This window comes from Rutilus rutilus (genome assembly GCF_951802725.1).
Source record: "Rutilus rutilus genome assembly, chromosome: 25".
Taxonomy (NCBI): Eukaryota; Metazoa; Chordata; class Actinopteri; order Cypriniformes; family Leuciscidae; genus Rutilus; species Rutilus rutilus.
Genome location: NC_140229.1, coordinates 14330786 through 14346700, shown reverse-complemented (window position 1 = coordinate 14346700; position 15915 = coordinate 14330786). Strand labels below are relative to the sequence as shown.

The following is a 15915-nucleotide window of genomic DNA, read 5'->3' as shown; positions in this document are numbered from 1 at the left end:
TACTAAAAAGATATACTGCCATCGATTTCGTATTTTAACAGGTACATATTGCTAAACGTAGCTTTCTAGAAATTGCTAGACATACTGCCCGATGGAATTTTGAAGATATTTCAGAAATTGGCTTTTAAATCCATTTTTGATAATGGAAAAGGCTCGTTTTTCATAGAATGAAACTGTTGGATCTTAATTTGATTGTTTTTTGCAGCGAATAAATAAAAACCCGCACACCCTGTGATTTATCTTAAAATATCTTAATATTCATGAGCCAAATCTTCGTCATTAGATGGTAATTGCGCAGCGCCAGTTTTACCTAATTAATATTAAGAAGAAAGATTTCGCCATTGGACGTCTACCAATGAACGTTAGCATGGCCTAATTAATATTTATGAGCTAAGACTTCTCGACAACCCACCAACGCAAAACCGAACCAAGTGCAAAACACATTGAAACTTTTACTGTGGCTGCAGTGGACAAGACACTTAGAGCACCGTGTCCCACAGAAAGAGGTAAGTTTAACTTTCTCAACGGTTAAAAACTGAGGATAACAAAGCAGCAAAATTTACGTTTTCTTAATAGGACCACAAGAACGTTTTCTTAATCAAGAGTCACAAGAACGTGCTATTCTGCCTACATGCAAAGACCTATGCTAAGAAAAACATCAAATAATAGAGGCAGATTTATTAATTTTAGCAAAATAATGTTTTCATATTTAAATAAATAAATAAATAATCAAATATATATTTTCAATATATATATATAGGCCTAATGTAAAAATAATTTTCGTGATTTCAAAAAATATTCTAATCAGTTTAGTGTTTAGGAATTTATTTCACCTGCCACCAAGACTTATAACAAACATCCATCATTATACTCTTGAAAAAAGTTCACATTTTCAAAATGGTTTCGCTGTTTAATATTTTACCTGTCCAAGACAAAACCTACCCTTACATGTGCAGTATGCTGTTTTGATTAACCTATGATCTACCAGTGAGTCTGAAAATGAAGTGCACTAATGTAAGTACAGTAATGGGGCGTTGGCTGCTGGGATTTTCTGCATGTTCTTTCAGCCTCTGAAATCTGTTTCTTATTAAAGATTTTCACTCCAGAGATCTAGCCACATGTCTAAGGTATGGACTGATGGGCTGAGAGACTCTGCTGGACAGTTTGTCTAAATTGTCTGCAGAAAGGAATTCACCCCATGAGAGCGATATAAATATCTGATATCTGTCTTTGATGTCCATAATTCTATCATTATCTTTTGCACATTCCGAAGAAGTAAAATGCACAGGAAAATCATATCAGACCATTTTCCCATTCTGACACCTTTTGCTGGCTGAAATGATGTGTCTTTACAGACACTGAATTAAGCGTGTTATTACTAAGGTATTTAATATTTTAAAAAGTTTGGTCGCATACCTTATGAATAGTCCATAAATTAATAACAGTAAGTATTGACATAACATACATTTAAAATTGGAGCCAAACTCCCTGTTTATCCCAAGACAAGTATTGTATTGTATCAAGGGTGAATGGACGATCTCATGTGTTTGAGTCACTGCCTCATGACTGATTATGATTCAGGAGCCAGTTGCAACAAACTTCCTAAAAAATGTAATAAATCCTTTGCAATTACTGTATAACAAAGGGTTTTCTTAAAGAGTACACAATGATAATCAAAAACATTTGACATCACCATCAACAGATCTTTCTGTTCCTAATTTACGTCTGATCCATGCAGATCTAGTTTAACGTCCGTGAAATGATCTTGTGTTCTCCTGCTACTAAAAACACAGTGGGGACCTGTGAAGCATTTGACATTCCCTTAAAGGGATAGTTCACCCAAAAATTTGAATTCTGTCACCCAAAACTGTATGAATTTCTCTCTTCTGCTGAACACAAAAGAAGATATTTTGAAGAATGTCGGTAACCAAACAGTTGATGGACCCCATTGACCTCCATAGTATGGAAAAAAGATACTATGGAAGTAAATGGCTACCGTCTAAACTGTTTGATTACCGACATTCTTCGAAATATCTTCTTTTGTGTTCAGCAGAAGAAATAAATTCATACAGGTTTGGAACAACTTGAGGGTGAGTACTGTAAATAATGAATTTAAATTTTTTTGGTGAACTATCCCTTTAATGTCAGATGAAAAGTGATTCATTTCCTCCCCATTTTTGCAAATGTCGAAACATTTAGGTAAGAACTCAGTGGATTGATACTCTGTTTTTCATATCCCTCTGTTCTGTGTATTTGACTATGCATATAAAGGCAGATGAATATCAGTGAGCGCTGCCTACAACAAATATTACAAACTGTTTGCGTAGAGTGTAAAGGGTGATATTTACACCACAGGGCTGATTTTAAAATTGATAATAAACAGCTTTTATTATTATTCTCTGGAAACGTAAAATAACGAATAGGCGTTAAGTGGAATCTGTATGTCCGTTTGGCCGGAAGCTAGTTATTTTACTTTACAAAGTTTTAAGTATGAATATTTTTCTTACACAAGCGCATCACTTCGCTTCAGAAGGCCTTTATTAACCCCCCGGAGCAGTGTGGAGCACTTTTATGATGGATAGAATAACTTTTATGGACTTAAACAGAAACGGCCATTCACTGCCATAATAAAGCTTGGAAGCGCCAGGACATTTTTTTATATAACTCCGATTGTATTCGTCTGAAAGAAGAATGTCATATTCACCTAGGATGACTTGAGGGTGAGTAAATCATGGGTTAGTTTAAATTTTTGGGTGAACTATCCCTTTAACGGCTTGAGTGGGGGAAAGAACTACAATCCCATGAAGCATTGCAAATGACAATCGAATTAAAAACAATGGAGAAATATAAAATAACTGATTTAAAGATGTTGATTATGTCCTGTATATATACAAAGTATTTTGAGAGAATAGTGAGATTGACTTGTGCTTCATGGGAGAGGACGAGAAATTTGCTTTTGATTCTCTGATTGGTGGAGATTTCTTTACAGAATCATGGGTAATGTAGTTTTTACCCAGAGTTCCACTATACCATTATAAAAGCATATACCATTGATTAACAACCTCATAGCTCACAGTAGGTCCTATAAGTTATTGTAAAAAATCAATTCCCTTATGGAGAAAATTAATAGGATTTTTACTTCCCGAACACGACTGTTGCACTAAATTGTACTTTTGACTGCAAAATCCAGTGACTGGCCAATCAGAAAGTATTCCAGCACGCCATGTAATACATAGCCTATTGTTACAGCCAGATCCCTTTAAGAGAAACATTATAAATTATAATGAATTTATGAAGGCATCAGTGTAATTATATGGTGGTTTACATGTGGCCCCAGATTAACCCTATAGAAGGACGGTAGTCTTGTTTGAGTTTCCTCTTAGTGTATTTAGGACTGCAGATCAAGAGGACTAGGGTTACACAGTTGGCCAGCCGTCTCGCCTGTTCTTCTTACCGCCACTTCACTGGCTTCCTGTTTCCAAGCGTTTGCCACATTCTTCAGCAAGTAGATCATGCCAACACAATAGCACTCTACCAAGACCCCCTCAATTTTACCAGCTGTAAAACAGGGTTGATTCCATTACCATATTTCAGATGACCAACATTTGCTAATCAGGACCATTTGTGCCTTAAAATGCATTTAAAAAACCAATTCATCCAACATATTTTTCTCTGTTTGGGTTAGAGCATATGCACAAGTGCGCTCATGTGTGTGGTTTGCGAATGCAGTAATTACTGTAAAAGTGATATTTTTGAGCTAACCAGCAGGTGATGTCATTGCCCAACTTCTAATTTGGTCGCCTTCATCGTATGCACCGCACCCCGTTGTGGGCCTGCAAAGAAAAATAACTCGTTAAATGCATGCAAAAGCAGCATAAAGGAGGAAAAAACACGGTCCGTATCACCATATTATTTTTCTCTTCAGCTGAAGTCTCACAGGCTCTCAAGTTCCCTCATATCGCATCAACCAATGGGTCGCGAGCAGCGTGACTGTTCCAATTCTTCCCCTCGTTTGCTTTGGCTGCTACGCTCGCCCGACTGTGTTCCAGATGCTGGTGCATGAGGTCATCCTGAAACCAGATTCCAGTCTCAACAGTCTGCCATCTCCCTGGAGATCACATTAAATATTTGACTAAAACAAGAGTCTGTCCGTTCGCCATTACATCAGCGTCTGTAAAAATGCCCCCTTTCACACTTATCTGTGACCCATTTAGCGGGTTCCCTTCTTTGCTCATTATTTGTTTGAATTGAGCTGTTTGCTATTAATTCTAACAAGTAAATTAAGTTGTGGCCTAGTGGTTAGCACATGTGCTGTGGCGTTCTTATGTGGGCGATGTGAAAATCTGAAGGAAAAATAATGAAAGTTGTTATTTTTAATGATAAACAATTCTTAAAAATAATAAAAATGTTACTAAAAATGATGACGCATAATAATGTCTCACTTTCATTTTTTAAGGAACATTTGAAAAATGAATAAATAAAAATACATATTTTTGTAATAAAATAATAATCTATAATAATCTAAAAATAATATTTAAAAAAGATCTTTTCAGAAAAACAAATGTTCTTAATCTTGAGCTGGAAAATACAAAGAAAATAATAGTTGAGAAATGTTATCCTTAAAAATGTTTTGTGTATCCAGCCCCTGGTTCACATTGTTCTCCTCCTCATTTCTGTCCTTACTTGACTCTCCCATAAATCCCATTTGAAAACATATGAGCTTTGCTGAGTGGCTGTTAGAACTGAGCTAAAATGTTATCTCCAAATGTCTATCTGGTCTGTCGTTAAAGTTAACTGACCAGGAAGCACAGAACTGGAAAAGGTATCATGAAGAACAGCAGATTTCGGAAGTCTTGGAACTTTCTGGAAAAACAAGACCACTTTTGCCAAGTCCTGTAACAGTATCCAACATATTTAAGCCTCATTACAGTTCAGATACTTCTCCTGTGTCCATTAAAAAATACTTCTGCTAGTCTAAAACAGACATGGACGGGATATTTGGTTTTAGATGTGTTAGCAGGACCACTGGTCAGAAAAAGTCAGTGAGATAGAAATTGGCATAGAGTTTATTCTGGTTTTGGCAGTGATGTTAGAACTTGAGCAAAACATATTTATGGACTGTGCAGTACAATTTTCCCAGTTTAATTTGAAACTTTGGGATTTTCCGGCTCCATACCCATTAAGGATGTTAGTTAGAGTTTACATTTGCAAAGGAGACAGGAAAGTAAACGTGTTATTTTTTTCCTCCGCTTTTGGGACTCAGTAGAGATCAGTCAAATATGTCATACCACAGCCTTTAGTTATTTGACAGACAACCCACCTAGAAGTTACTCATAACTGATGCATGCTAAATAATTAACCAGATATGTGAGCTGACTGCAAAGTGAATGAGAGGTTCCCTCTTCAAACTTTGTTAAAGAACTGTTAACATTCCTCATCTCACCACATGCATACCAGACATACTTCAGCACGTATAAACCAAAGCGATCAAATGTGTGCCCGCATACTAAAACATGCACATATTCGCTTGAAGCGTTTGCACAAAAGTTAATATTTCATTCCCAGGAAGTGTTCTGCCCTCATTTTTAATGACTACATGGGAAAGTTCCCAATGACGTTTGTTTTGGCGAGTGAAATAATATGTAATTCAAACCAGGCATTCGTTTATAATCGAATATCTCATAACGAATTCAATTTGTATTGTATTTCCTTGGCTGGTTCACTAGATCATTTGATTTAGGTATGAATGTGTGTAACGAGTGCACTGCTTCATCATCATTACTGAAGAGATGTAGGCCTATCATACTGAAAGAAGGATCTGTCTTACTTTCAGCCTGTGTGCCTGTCTGCTAACCTGCTTTACAACTGAACTGAACCTGCTATCAGATCAAGATAAGAACTGAAGACAATAAAAAACATGTGCTGTGTGTTGTTGCCTATGGTTACATAACAGCTCAAAACAATTTGGCCCCTCCGCCAAAGGGAAAACGGAACAAACACTATCTTATCAATAAATTACCTCAGTTTCCTGAGGAAACTCTGCACACTGTTAGTTACATGAGGGGGCGTGGGACGTGTTGAACTTTTTTTTCTTTTTTCCTTTTCTTTTTTTCTACATTTATTCATCATGATGTATTTTTATGACCAAATTTTATGCTAACAATGAGGTAACCGCTGTTATTATTTCTCACAGCTGGGTTTATTGGGGGACTATGGCAGATCGTTCCAGCTGTTTTTACTGTCGCGAGGACCTCAGTGGAAAGAAGTTCGTGAGGAAAGACGAGAAACCAGTTTGCGTGCGATGCTTTGACAAGTTCTGCGCCAACACTTGCACAGAGTGTCGACGGCCAATCAGCACCGAGTCTAAGGTAACGCGTGATATGATCTGTGTGTGTGTGTGTGTTTGTTTTTTCTATGGGTGGTTCTGTTGTTAAAATTCCACAAAAGGCTGAAATCTTGGTCTGATGTGTTTTGTGCACTTGACATTAAACTTGACATATGCTTTATAGCTCTCACCCATATCTGTCAATGTCGGATAAGAGCACTTATCATAGGCTACTAATGTAATAGTTTAGAAAAACTTAAATAAGCTATATAAATTAGGCTTTGAAGTCAAGATAAAAGTAGAAATAGGCTACTGTATACATACATGTTTTGTATTTCTCATGTTTTAAATTTTTATTTTTTATATAATATTTTTAATTAATCAACTGAAATTTTTTTTTTTAATATATATATATATATTATAATATAATATATGCTCTACCGTTATAAAATGTTGGGGTCGGTAAGATGTTTGAATTTTTTGGCTGCATTTATTTGATTTAAGAAAATACAGTAAAATCAGTAACATTGTGAAATATTATTACAATCTTTTTTTTTTAAAAACTGTTTTCTATTTTAGTATATCTTAAAATGTAATTTATTTCTCTAACAGCAAAGCAGAATTTTCAGCATCATTACTCCAGTCTTCAGTGTCACATGAAACATTTCTTATTCTCAATGTTGGAAACAGTTGTGCTGCTTAATATTTTTTTGGAAACTTTTTCCGGATTTTTTGATGAAATAGACTGTCACTATTTACTGTCACTTTGTGATTAATTAATGCATCCTTGCTGAAACAAAAAAAACGTACTGACCCCAAACTTTTGAACGATAATGTATATTTATATATAAATATACTTTCACAAAATATTATTATATCATGTTATATTACAGTGCAATGCATAAGTGAATACACCCATGCTAAAGTTGACTAAAAAGAGGAATAAAAAATCATATTTTGGAAATTGAACTTAATGCCTTAATTAAAAAAATTAGGAAAAATCCAACCTTTAAGGACACCAATTTTCTTTGTGAATGAATAATGTATCGTAAATAAATAAATGTTCTTCCTTAAAATACATGGTGCATAAGTGAGTACACCCCTATGTTAAATTCCCATAGAGGCAGGAAGATTTTTATTTTTAAGTATTTTTTAGAAAAAAAAATTAGGATACTATGCATCCTAATAAAGTTCCCTTGGCCTTTGGAATTAAAATAGCCCCACATCATCACATAGCCTTCACCATACCTAGAGATTGGCATGGAGTACTTTCCATAAGATCATCTCTCAATGCAAATCAAACTAGCTATTAGGCTAACTGAAATAAAATCATGCCAATCTCTAGGTATGGTGAAGGCTATGTGATGATGTGGGGCTATTTTAATTCCAAAGGCCAAGGGAACTTTATCAGGATGCATAGTATCCTAAAAAAAAAAAAAAAAAAATACTTAAAAATAAAAATCTGCCTGCCTCTATGGGAATTTAACATAGGGGTGTACTCACTTATGCACCATGTATTTTAAGGAAGAACATTTATTTATTTACGATACATTATTCATTCACAAAGAAAATTGGTGTCCTTAAAGGTTGGATTTTTCCTCATTTTTTAAATTAAGGCATTAAGTTCAATTTCCAAAATATGATTTTTTATTCCTCTTTTTAGTCAACTTTAGCATGGGTGTATTCACTTATGCATTGCACTGTATATGTGTGTACATCTCTCAGTCTCAGTCCTTTCTGTGTAGGAGCTTCACCATAAAGGGCGGTACTGGCACTCGGATTGTTTCCGATGTGCCAAGTGCTATAAGAACCTGGCCAAGGAGTCTTTCACCTCCAAGGATGACAGGGTCCTGTGTGGGACGTGTAGCTCACGTGAGGACGCCCCTCGCTGCCATGGCTGCTACAAGCCCATCCTGGCAGGTATAATATAAAAGTATATAAATCAATAAATCATTGTCAAATATTTATTTTCACTGTGGCAAACTGAAAGACAGGGCCTCAGCACACGTTGCTTTAATTAAATAAACTAAAACATAAAATAAAGACATAAACTGACATTATATTTCTTGTTTAATTCATTTCCTTTGTATGCATAATATATTCATGTGTAACCGACTGTACTTTCCGTTTTTCTCTCTAATGTGTTTGATACAGGCACTGAGAATGTGGAATACAAAGGCAACTCCTGGCATGATGAGTGTTTCACCTGCTATCAGTGTCAAAAGCCAATCGGCTCCAAAAGTTTCATTACAAAGAACAACAACATCTACTGCAGCCCTTGCCACGAGAAGAAATTTGCCAAACAATGCGCTTGCTGCAAGAAGGTGAAAGATTTAGTAGAATGAATGTATTTTTAAGGATCACTTTTAAAGTGGTTGATTTCTTGATATTCTGTAAACACAAAACATGTTCTTTTATTGCTTCCACATGTTTTGTCCTCCAGCCCATTACCACAGGAGGTGTGAATTACCAGGACCAGCCGTGGCATTCGGAGTGTTTTGTGTGCTCCTCCTGCCGAAAGCCTTTGGCTGGCACCCGCTTCACCTCCCACGAGGAAAAGGTCTACTGTGTGGACTGCTACAAAAGCACAGTGGCGAAGAAATGCAGCAGCTGCCAGAATCCCATTACAGGTTTGAATCCACACACAGACACACAATTCTCCACGTTATGCATTCTTCTTGAAAGTTGTGTATTTGACTTGAACTAAAGTGACAGATAAATCATCCCACAGGATTTGGCAAGGCTACGAACGTAGTGAACTACGAGGGCGGCTCTTGGCACGATTACTGCTTTAACTGTAAGAAGTGCTCTCTTAACCTGGCAGACAAGCGCTTTGTAGCTCGCGATGGAGACATTTACTGCTCTGACTGCTCCAAGAAACTGTAAGCGCCTGCTCACCGTGGAGACAAAAAGAGAGATCAATTCAGAAAAAAAAATTCAGCATTCATTTGAATTTATACAGAAATCCCACATAAATATGTTGAAGTATTGACAAAGGCTTCTGTTATGTTGGTTCTGGCTTCTTTATGAGGGGAGTTTGATATTTCCTGTGAGAAATGTTACGTTTACCTAGAGGCTTTGATGGGAAAACTTATCCTTTCTCTTTCCGAAGGCCCATTTGTCTCAGGAAGGATTGTGAGATAGGATGTTTGAGACATATGACCGGTATATCTGTGTTTCAGAACGACTTGTTTCATTGTATCAAATGAAGCTTTGTGTTGATAACTTTTAAATCTGTAACAGCTTGTAATCGTGGCTGCTGAACTTGTCAGTACTATGGGTTTCTGTATCTTTTAGATTGCTTCCTTGTGATTTTATATCTTTTTTGTAATTGTCATAAAAACCAATACTGGAAAAATGAAAATGCATAGCTTTTGTCACTCTCGTTACTTACACATTCTCCTTACTGTAGACTAACATTCAAAAAATACATATTTTACCTTTGTATCATCTGAGAAAAAATAAATAAAGTTGAGATTCTGAAAAAACTGCTTATGTCATTTGTATTAATCATGTTTTTTTCAAAACAGCGACATCTAGTGGCATTATGTAGCTTAGAATTAGTAAATGATAAATCAGTATGCAGGCTTTAAAAACCTCAAAAATATGCTTTGTTTTTAGATAAAAGTCTTTTGTTAATTTAACTGTACACTCTCAGAAAAAAAGGTACAAAAGCTGTCACTGGGACAGTACCCTTCAAAAGGGTTCTAATATGTACCATTTAGGTACTAATATGTACATGTTTGGTACCAATATGTACACGTTTGGTACCAATATGTACCTTTGAGGGACTTAAATGCACTCTTTAGGTACAAAGGTGTACCTTTTGAAAAGGTACCGCCACAGTGACAGCTTTTGTACCTTTTTATCTGAGAGTGTACCTTTTAAACATGCTATAGAATCAAATGTTCATTTTACTTTATATTGTTTTGAATTACAATAGAACACCAATGTTACCAGTTTAGCTAAATAAATTATATTAAGTTATATTAATGGTGTCAAAATTTCATGTGTTTTGTAAGCCTAACTCAGATCAGACATCATGGTTTCAGCGCTGTTGGATAGATGTTAGCCTATGTTACAAGTCACAAATTCCAATTCTACTTGAGTAAAAGTCTTATGCCCGGTTTTACAGACAAGGTTTAAGCCTAGCCCTAGACTAAAATGCTTGTTTGAGCTGTCTCAACTGAAAGCAACTTGCACTGACATACGCACTAGTCCTCAACACCTACAGTATAAGAGACATGCCAGTGAAAAACAAGAAAAAGTTGATGTGTGAGGAGAGAAATGACATGTTTATTTTTCTAAGCCGAAATAAAACTGAACACCTCAAAATCACAAATGAATCAAGGTCGACAGAACAGCCTCTTAACGTCTGCAAACACTCAAATCTCAGTTAAATGGATAGTTCGCCCAAACGAGAAAATTCTGTCATCATTTACTCACCCTCACCCTGTATGACTTCTCATTGATGTCCATAGTATGGGAAAGGTGGTGGCGTTGTCACTAATAACCTAGGGTCCTAGAATAGGGGCAAGGAAAAAGGTTGGGAACCACTGGGCTAGTCCACTGGTCGTGCACATAGGAATTTACTTTAATTCTACTTTACTCTTTCCCCTCCATTGACTGAATTTTCCAGCTATCCATGTTTTCACTGTTATACGGGAGGGGGCGCTATCTATGGCACATCTTCTAGTACAGAATCTCCGGATCATAACTCAGGAGAAGAAGAAGCTGAAACAAGTGATAGAAGATTGCCCACTCAAATGTAAAATAACGTGATCATCAAACATTAAACAGCTTGTAAATCCAAACTGCTTAATGTTTCCAAATGAAATGAAGCGTAACCCATGAAGAGAAAACGACTGTGAGGCTTTGGGGGTGTTCGACTCGATCTACTCCATCTGTGTTTGATCACGTTTCTGAATCTTATCAAGGCACGTAGTCTTTGACAAAAATGAGATTTTCTCATCTTTTTTGTTTAAAATGTTGCCTTTATTTATGAAACTTACCAGCATTCAAGTGTTGATAAAAAAGGATGCATGAAGCTAATAAAATGTTTTTAAAATTAAAGTACAGTTAAAGGTATTTTTCAAGTATAAAAAATAACATTTGAACAGTATAGGCCTACTGCAAGTGCAAAAATGATATATAAATAGTAAACTATAAGTATAATGTTAAGTTCACTTAAAGAAAACTTGTAGTATAAAACTACTAAACTAGTAGTTTACTGAGAGTACACTAAAAGAAAACTTGCAAGTATACTTGCAGTATAAAACTACTAAACAAGTAGTTTACTGAGAGTATACGTCAAAGTTGCTACAAGTATTAAAATAGTAAACTACTAGTATACCCATAAGTTCACTTGCAGTACAAATGAGAAACGTAATTATGAACTAATTGTGCACTTAAAGTTTACTACTGTTACACTTATAGTACACTTAAACATATACTTTTATATACTAAAAGTGGGCCAATTTAGTCCCAAGCGGTATTAAAATAGTACACTTACAAGTTTACTACTTGTACATATTGACATTAGTATACTTGCTACATAATGTATACTTAAAAATATACTTGAACATTACTTAATATACTTCATAAAATGAACTTTAAGTATACTTCTTTTTCGTAAGGGTATACAGTGGTGAGCTCAAGAGCATTGGTATTACAATTAGTACCGTCATGGATAAAGTTCTCTGAATTTTGACGTTATCATAAGTGATTTATTGGCTGGCAAAAACAAGTACTTCTAGGTTTATTGCATATGTTTACATCGATGCTATGAAATTTTGCAAATATGAGAGAGAAATTGTACAAATAGACTTAACCTCAAAGTTGCAGCTGTTGTTTGCTAATCATATAACAACTATACGTACTGATCATTTAGCTGCACTTGGCTTTATGAAGATGGTCATAATCTGAATAAGTGGATGATCGATGAGCTTAATGAATAACTCAATAGAACGACAGGGGAACTTGTAAAGATGAACACAAGATCTCTCTCATGGTCATACCTTTCGCATCAATCAACATATATGTTGATGTACAGTTACTCTCTTGAATGAAGAAATTACCTACATGGAAATTTGACACTAGCACATATTGAATGTGGTGAGTAACTATTGTTTCATTTTGCTTGCATTCTGTCACATCTAAATTTTATTTTGCCTTCATAAAGATACAAGAATGATTGAATAATTGATATTTGTAACTGAAATATCTATGTATGTATCTATCTAATTGAAATATGTTCAATAAATGATAAATGGTTTGTATGGAAAATGCTGACAAAACTCTTTTAGACCGTTTGCAGTGGAGTTTGATACTGTCTTAGAAATAAACCATTTCTGCTTCCTTGTTTTATCTTTATGTGTAATTTTATTTCTCGCCTTTTGTCAGGTGGAGAATGGAAAAACGCAATAAACAGGTTAAGGCTTTATTCATCGTCCTCATTCTATGTATAATAACAATCAAGAATGGAGGTATTATTGTTGCGCAAAATATTTTAACATTCACAATTTGTGATGTTTTGTTGATTTGTTGTGATTTACATAATTTCATTTTACACCCGAGGTTCAGTAAAATATGACAGTCTGTGGGGGAAGAAGGTGGATTTCATGAAGAAGGACTGTAAATACTGGCTGCTGAAAAATGAACACAAAATCCCTGACCTGAAAGAGCTCAGCGTGTGTGTGAACATAAAGAGGAAGATCAACAGCGCGCAGTGGACCGCATTCACGTACCTGCACCCTGATAAGACACGCATAGAGCTAGGGATGAAGGGCTCTGGATCAGACCTAAATATCATAATGTTTGGAAGAGTCTGGACCAAATCTTCCGTGGTGTCCTTTGAAGACTGGCATTCGGTTTGCATGACCTGGTCCAAGTCTATGACTGAGCCAAAAGTCTATGTTAATGGATCCAAGGTGGACTTAAAGGCACAGTCTACAGAAACGGCTCTGTACCCTGACTACCATAGTGTGGCCGCAGGTGGCACTTTGACTTTAGCTGTGGCCCACAATTTTTCGAATGGCGAGATGAACATTGAAACAGGAAAAGAACTGAAGGGCAGTTTAAGTTTGTTCAGGGTGTGGAAACGTGAACGCAGCGCTGAGGACATTTCAAATTTGACCTGCACTGATGGGGATGTTCTGCATTGGGATGAACAAATCTGGGACAATGTCATGCACTGCAAGCCTATAGAAGACAATACGCAACAGTGTGGTAAGAGGCAAAAATGCACACACCAAATTTGTTATTGATAGGATATATACTGTATGGCCCTTTCCACAAATAGGGTACCCTGTGAAAAATATTGAAATATATATGAAATAAAATAATAATTGATGGGAATGTCCAAAAAAGAAATCTTCCAAACTATGTTTTTACTCTACTTTACTGGTTGTAAAAAACAAAGAAACGGTCATTTATTTGTCCGTCTGCTCTGATAAGATGCCCTGTATTTGTGAAGAGGTCACAGCCTTGAGGTCTCTAACGTGGAGCGTTTGGTCATAAAAAAAAATAAAAAAAAAAACCTGCAGGGGATGTTCTGGGAACGTCCTCTTTAGGTTATAAAAAGAGAACCTGAGAGCGTTCCTAGAACGTTCTTATTTGGTTCCCAAAAACAATTACCAAATGGGAACGTTAGGGGAACGTTCTGTGTTTTTCTGGGGACAAGGTTGAACGCTCGTGTATTACGAAATCAACAGTCCAGTTTGTGTAAAATGAGAAAATGGATTAATATTACTTGATTGTCTCTTCGCTACTTTTTTATGATAGTAGGTTAGTTTTATGTTAAGCAACAGATTATCAAAATAGGGCCACGAAAAATGTTTTCAAAAGTAATGGAGTACAACAGAGTTCCCTATTTATGAAAAGTGCTAGTACGTATTGGCTGAAGTAATTCAATTATGTCCATACAAACAAAATTAAATTATGTTTGCTAAATTGTGTCTTATTCAATATTTACAGTCGTATATACGCCATGCCACCTTTATTGGTCTTTTTTATGCCTCACACAATTTCCTATGTTTCAGACTGCCATTATTATGAAGTAAAATTAGTGTTTATCATCCTTCGTGAAGACGGAAGCAAAACAAGCACTGAGGATGCTAGAGAAGTTGCACATCAGTGGGTGAGCAACAACAAAACGCATATTGAATTTTTACTGCTATTAGTACATAACAAAATGTCAGTAATATTTGTATATTATCCTCTCTCCAAGTTGACACATGTAATGGGAGAGGTAAAATTGCGGAGGACTATATATTTGCACAGAGTCATAGTGCATCCTTTAGTAGGGTGAGATCTTGTAATATCTCTCTAAACACAGTACAAAAGTTTTCAGGCCTGAATCTAAAATTACTCTTGTTGTCTTTCTACAGCTTACACACACTTTCCAGTAGAAATGCAGAGGTGCGTCAGTAGCATTAAGACTATCTGTACAAAATAAAAATCTGCATGCTCATCAAACTAACTAAGAGATTTCTCTCTTCAGGAGGGAACCATGAACTTGTTGGCGACAAGTCCTGGAGTCAGCCAGTGAGGATTTTATCTACCTCATCTTTTTCACCTCTAAATGATATTCACAATCTGAAAGAGTTTTCTAAATACCATTTGTGCTTTTCGTACATTTATTTTTGTATATTGAAATTATCACGCATTTAACAATTATCTTTAAGTAAACACCTGAAAAATGTCGCCCTATAGCACAAGCGGACTGACTACTGATAATGTCATTCTTGTGTTTCTTCATAGGTTTGACTGTTTGGCTCACCTGAATGTGATTCCTAGCGTTGATGTAGGAAAAATTCAGGATGAACTCTCTGAGATCCTTGCCAAGCGTTACAAAATAGACCACTACGAAATAATCACAAGTCCTGATGCCATCTTCATATACCCTATTGGTAAATCAGATAGTACTCCAAGAAAATAAAGCATAATCTCCATTCAAATCAACAATTTTCCATGGTCAAGCATGTTTCTGATGTATCTAACAAGTACCAGTGCAGGCATGCATGTTTTCAATGATCTGATCTCTCTTTAGAGGATCTCTTACCAGACACAACTACAATAAAAGCGACGTCATCTTTGCCTCGTACAACTGAAACACTAAAAACCACAACTCCTCAGCCGATGCCTGTGACTACTCAAATCTTGACTACTGCAAAAACAATACGTACAACACCCATACAAGTGGAAACAACAACAGCAGTTGTTTCATCCTCCACTGAAACAAGTCTGTACAGAAACAGAACAGTAATATGCATATGCAATTCTAGATAGACACAGGATTCTCTGACTGTTTTTCACTACATGTCTTCAACAGTCACTATCTCCACACCATTCATGGAAACGACGCTGGCAGAAAGTTCCTCGACAATTAAAGACACAACAGTTTTATCCTCCACAAGCCTTACATTAAATACAACTACATGCTCTTCTACAGTTTCACCTGATGGAATAATATCAGGTAAAGAATTACAATATCATTTAGTTTTAGTTTTTTTTACAATTACTGCTCTTGTGAAGTGTGGCATGTTTAATAATGTCTCTGTCCTGTAAATAGATAGTTATTTCAATGTCAT

The 15915-nt window shown here is 35.9% G+C and overlaps 1 protein-coding gene and 1 long non-coding RNA gene across 3 annotated transcripts; both read left to right on the top strand.

Annotated features, from left to right (window-relative positions):
* The first annotated feature begins 406 nt into the window (after nucleotides 1-406).
* Nucleotides 407-9807, top strand: fhl1b (four and a half LIM domains 1b). Of its 2 annotated transcripts, XM_084401055.1 has the most exons (6): nucleotides 407-506; nucleotides 6194-6368; nucleotides 8071-8245; nucleotides 8480-8649; nucleotides 8769-8955; nucleotides 9057-9807. In XM_084401055.1, exons 2-6 carry the CDS (start codon nucleotides 6213-6215, stop codon nucleotides 9209-9211), a joined length of 843 nt encoding a protein of 280 aa, XP_084257181.1. In that variant the 5' UTR covers nucleotides 407-506; nucleotides 6194-6212; the 3' UTR covers nucleotides 9212-9807. The 2 variants fall into 2 exon arrangements, with proteins under 2 accessions (XP_084257181.1, XP_084257180.1); XM_084401054.1 differs by lacking the exon at nucleotides 407-506 and having other exon boundaries at nucleotides 6057-6368.
* A 5292-nt stretch (nucleotides 9808-15099) lies between these two features.
* Nucleotides 15100-15793, top strand: LOC311284584. Its single transcript, XR_014626247.1, has 3 exons — nucleotides 15100-15234; nucleotides 15375-15566; nucleotides 15657-15793. It is a non-coding gene; the product is annotated as an uncharacterized lncRNA (long non-coding RNA).
* The last annotated feature ends 122 nt before the right edge of the window (nucleotides 15794-15915 follow it).

What these genes read in the sequence shown, in the direction of transcription:
- fhl1b (XM_084401054.1), top strand. Translation starts at nt 6,141, where the DNA reads ATGACCAAATTTTATGCTAACAATGAGGTAACCGCTGTTATTATTTCT. An exon ending in CAATCAGCACCGAGTCTAAG is followed by an intron (nt 6,369 to 8,070) that starts GTAACGCGTGAT and finishes CTTTCTGTGTAG; the next exon opens with GAGCTTCACCATAAAGGGCG. An exon ending in AATGCGCTTGCTGCAAGAAG is followed by an intron (nt 8,650 to 8,768) that starts GTGAAAGATTTA and finishes TTTGTCCTCCAG; the next exon opens with CCCATTACCACAGGAGGTGT.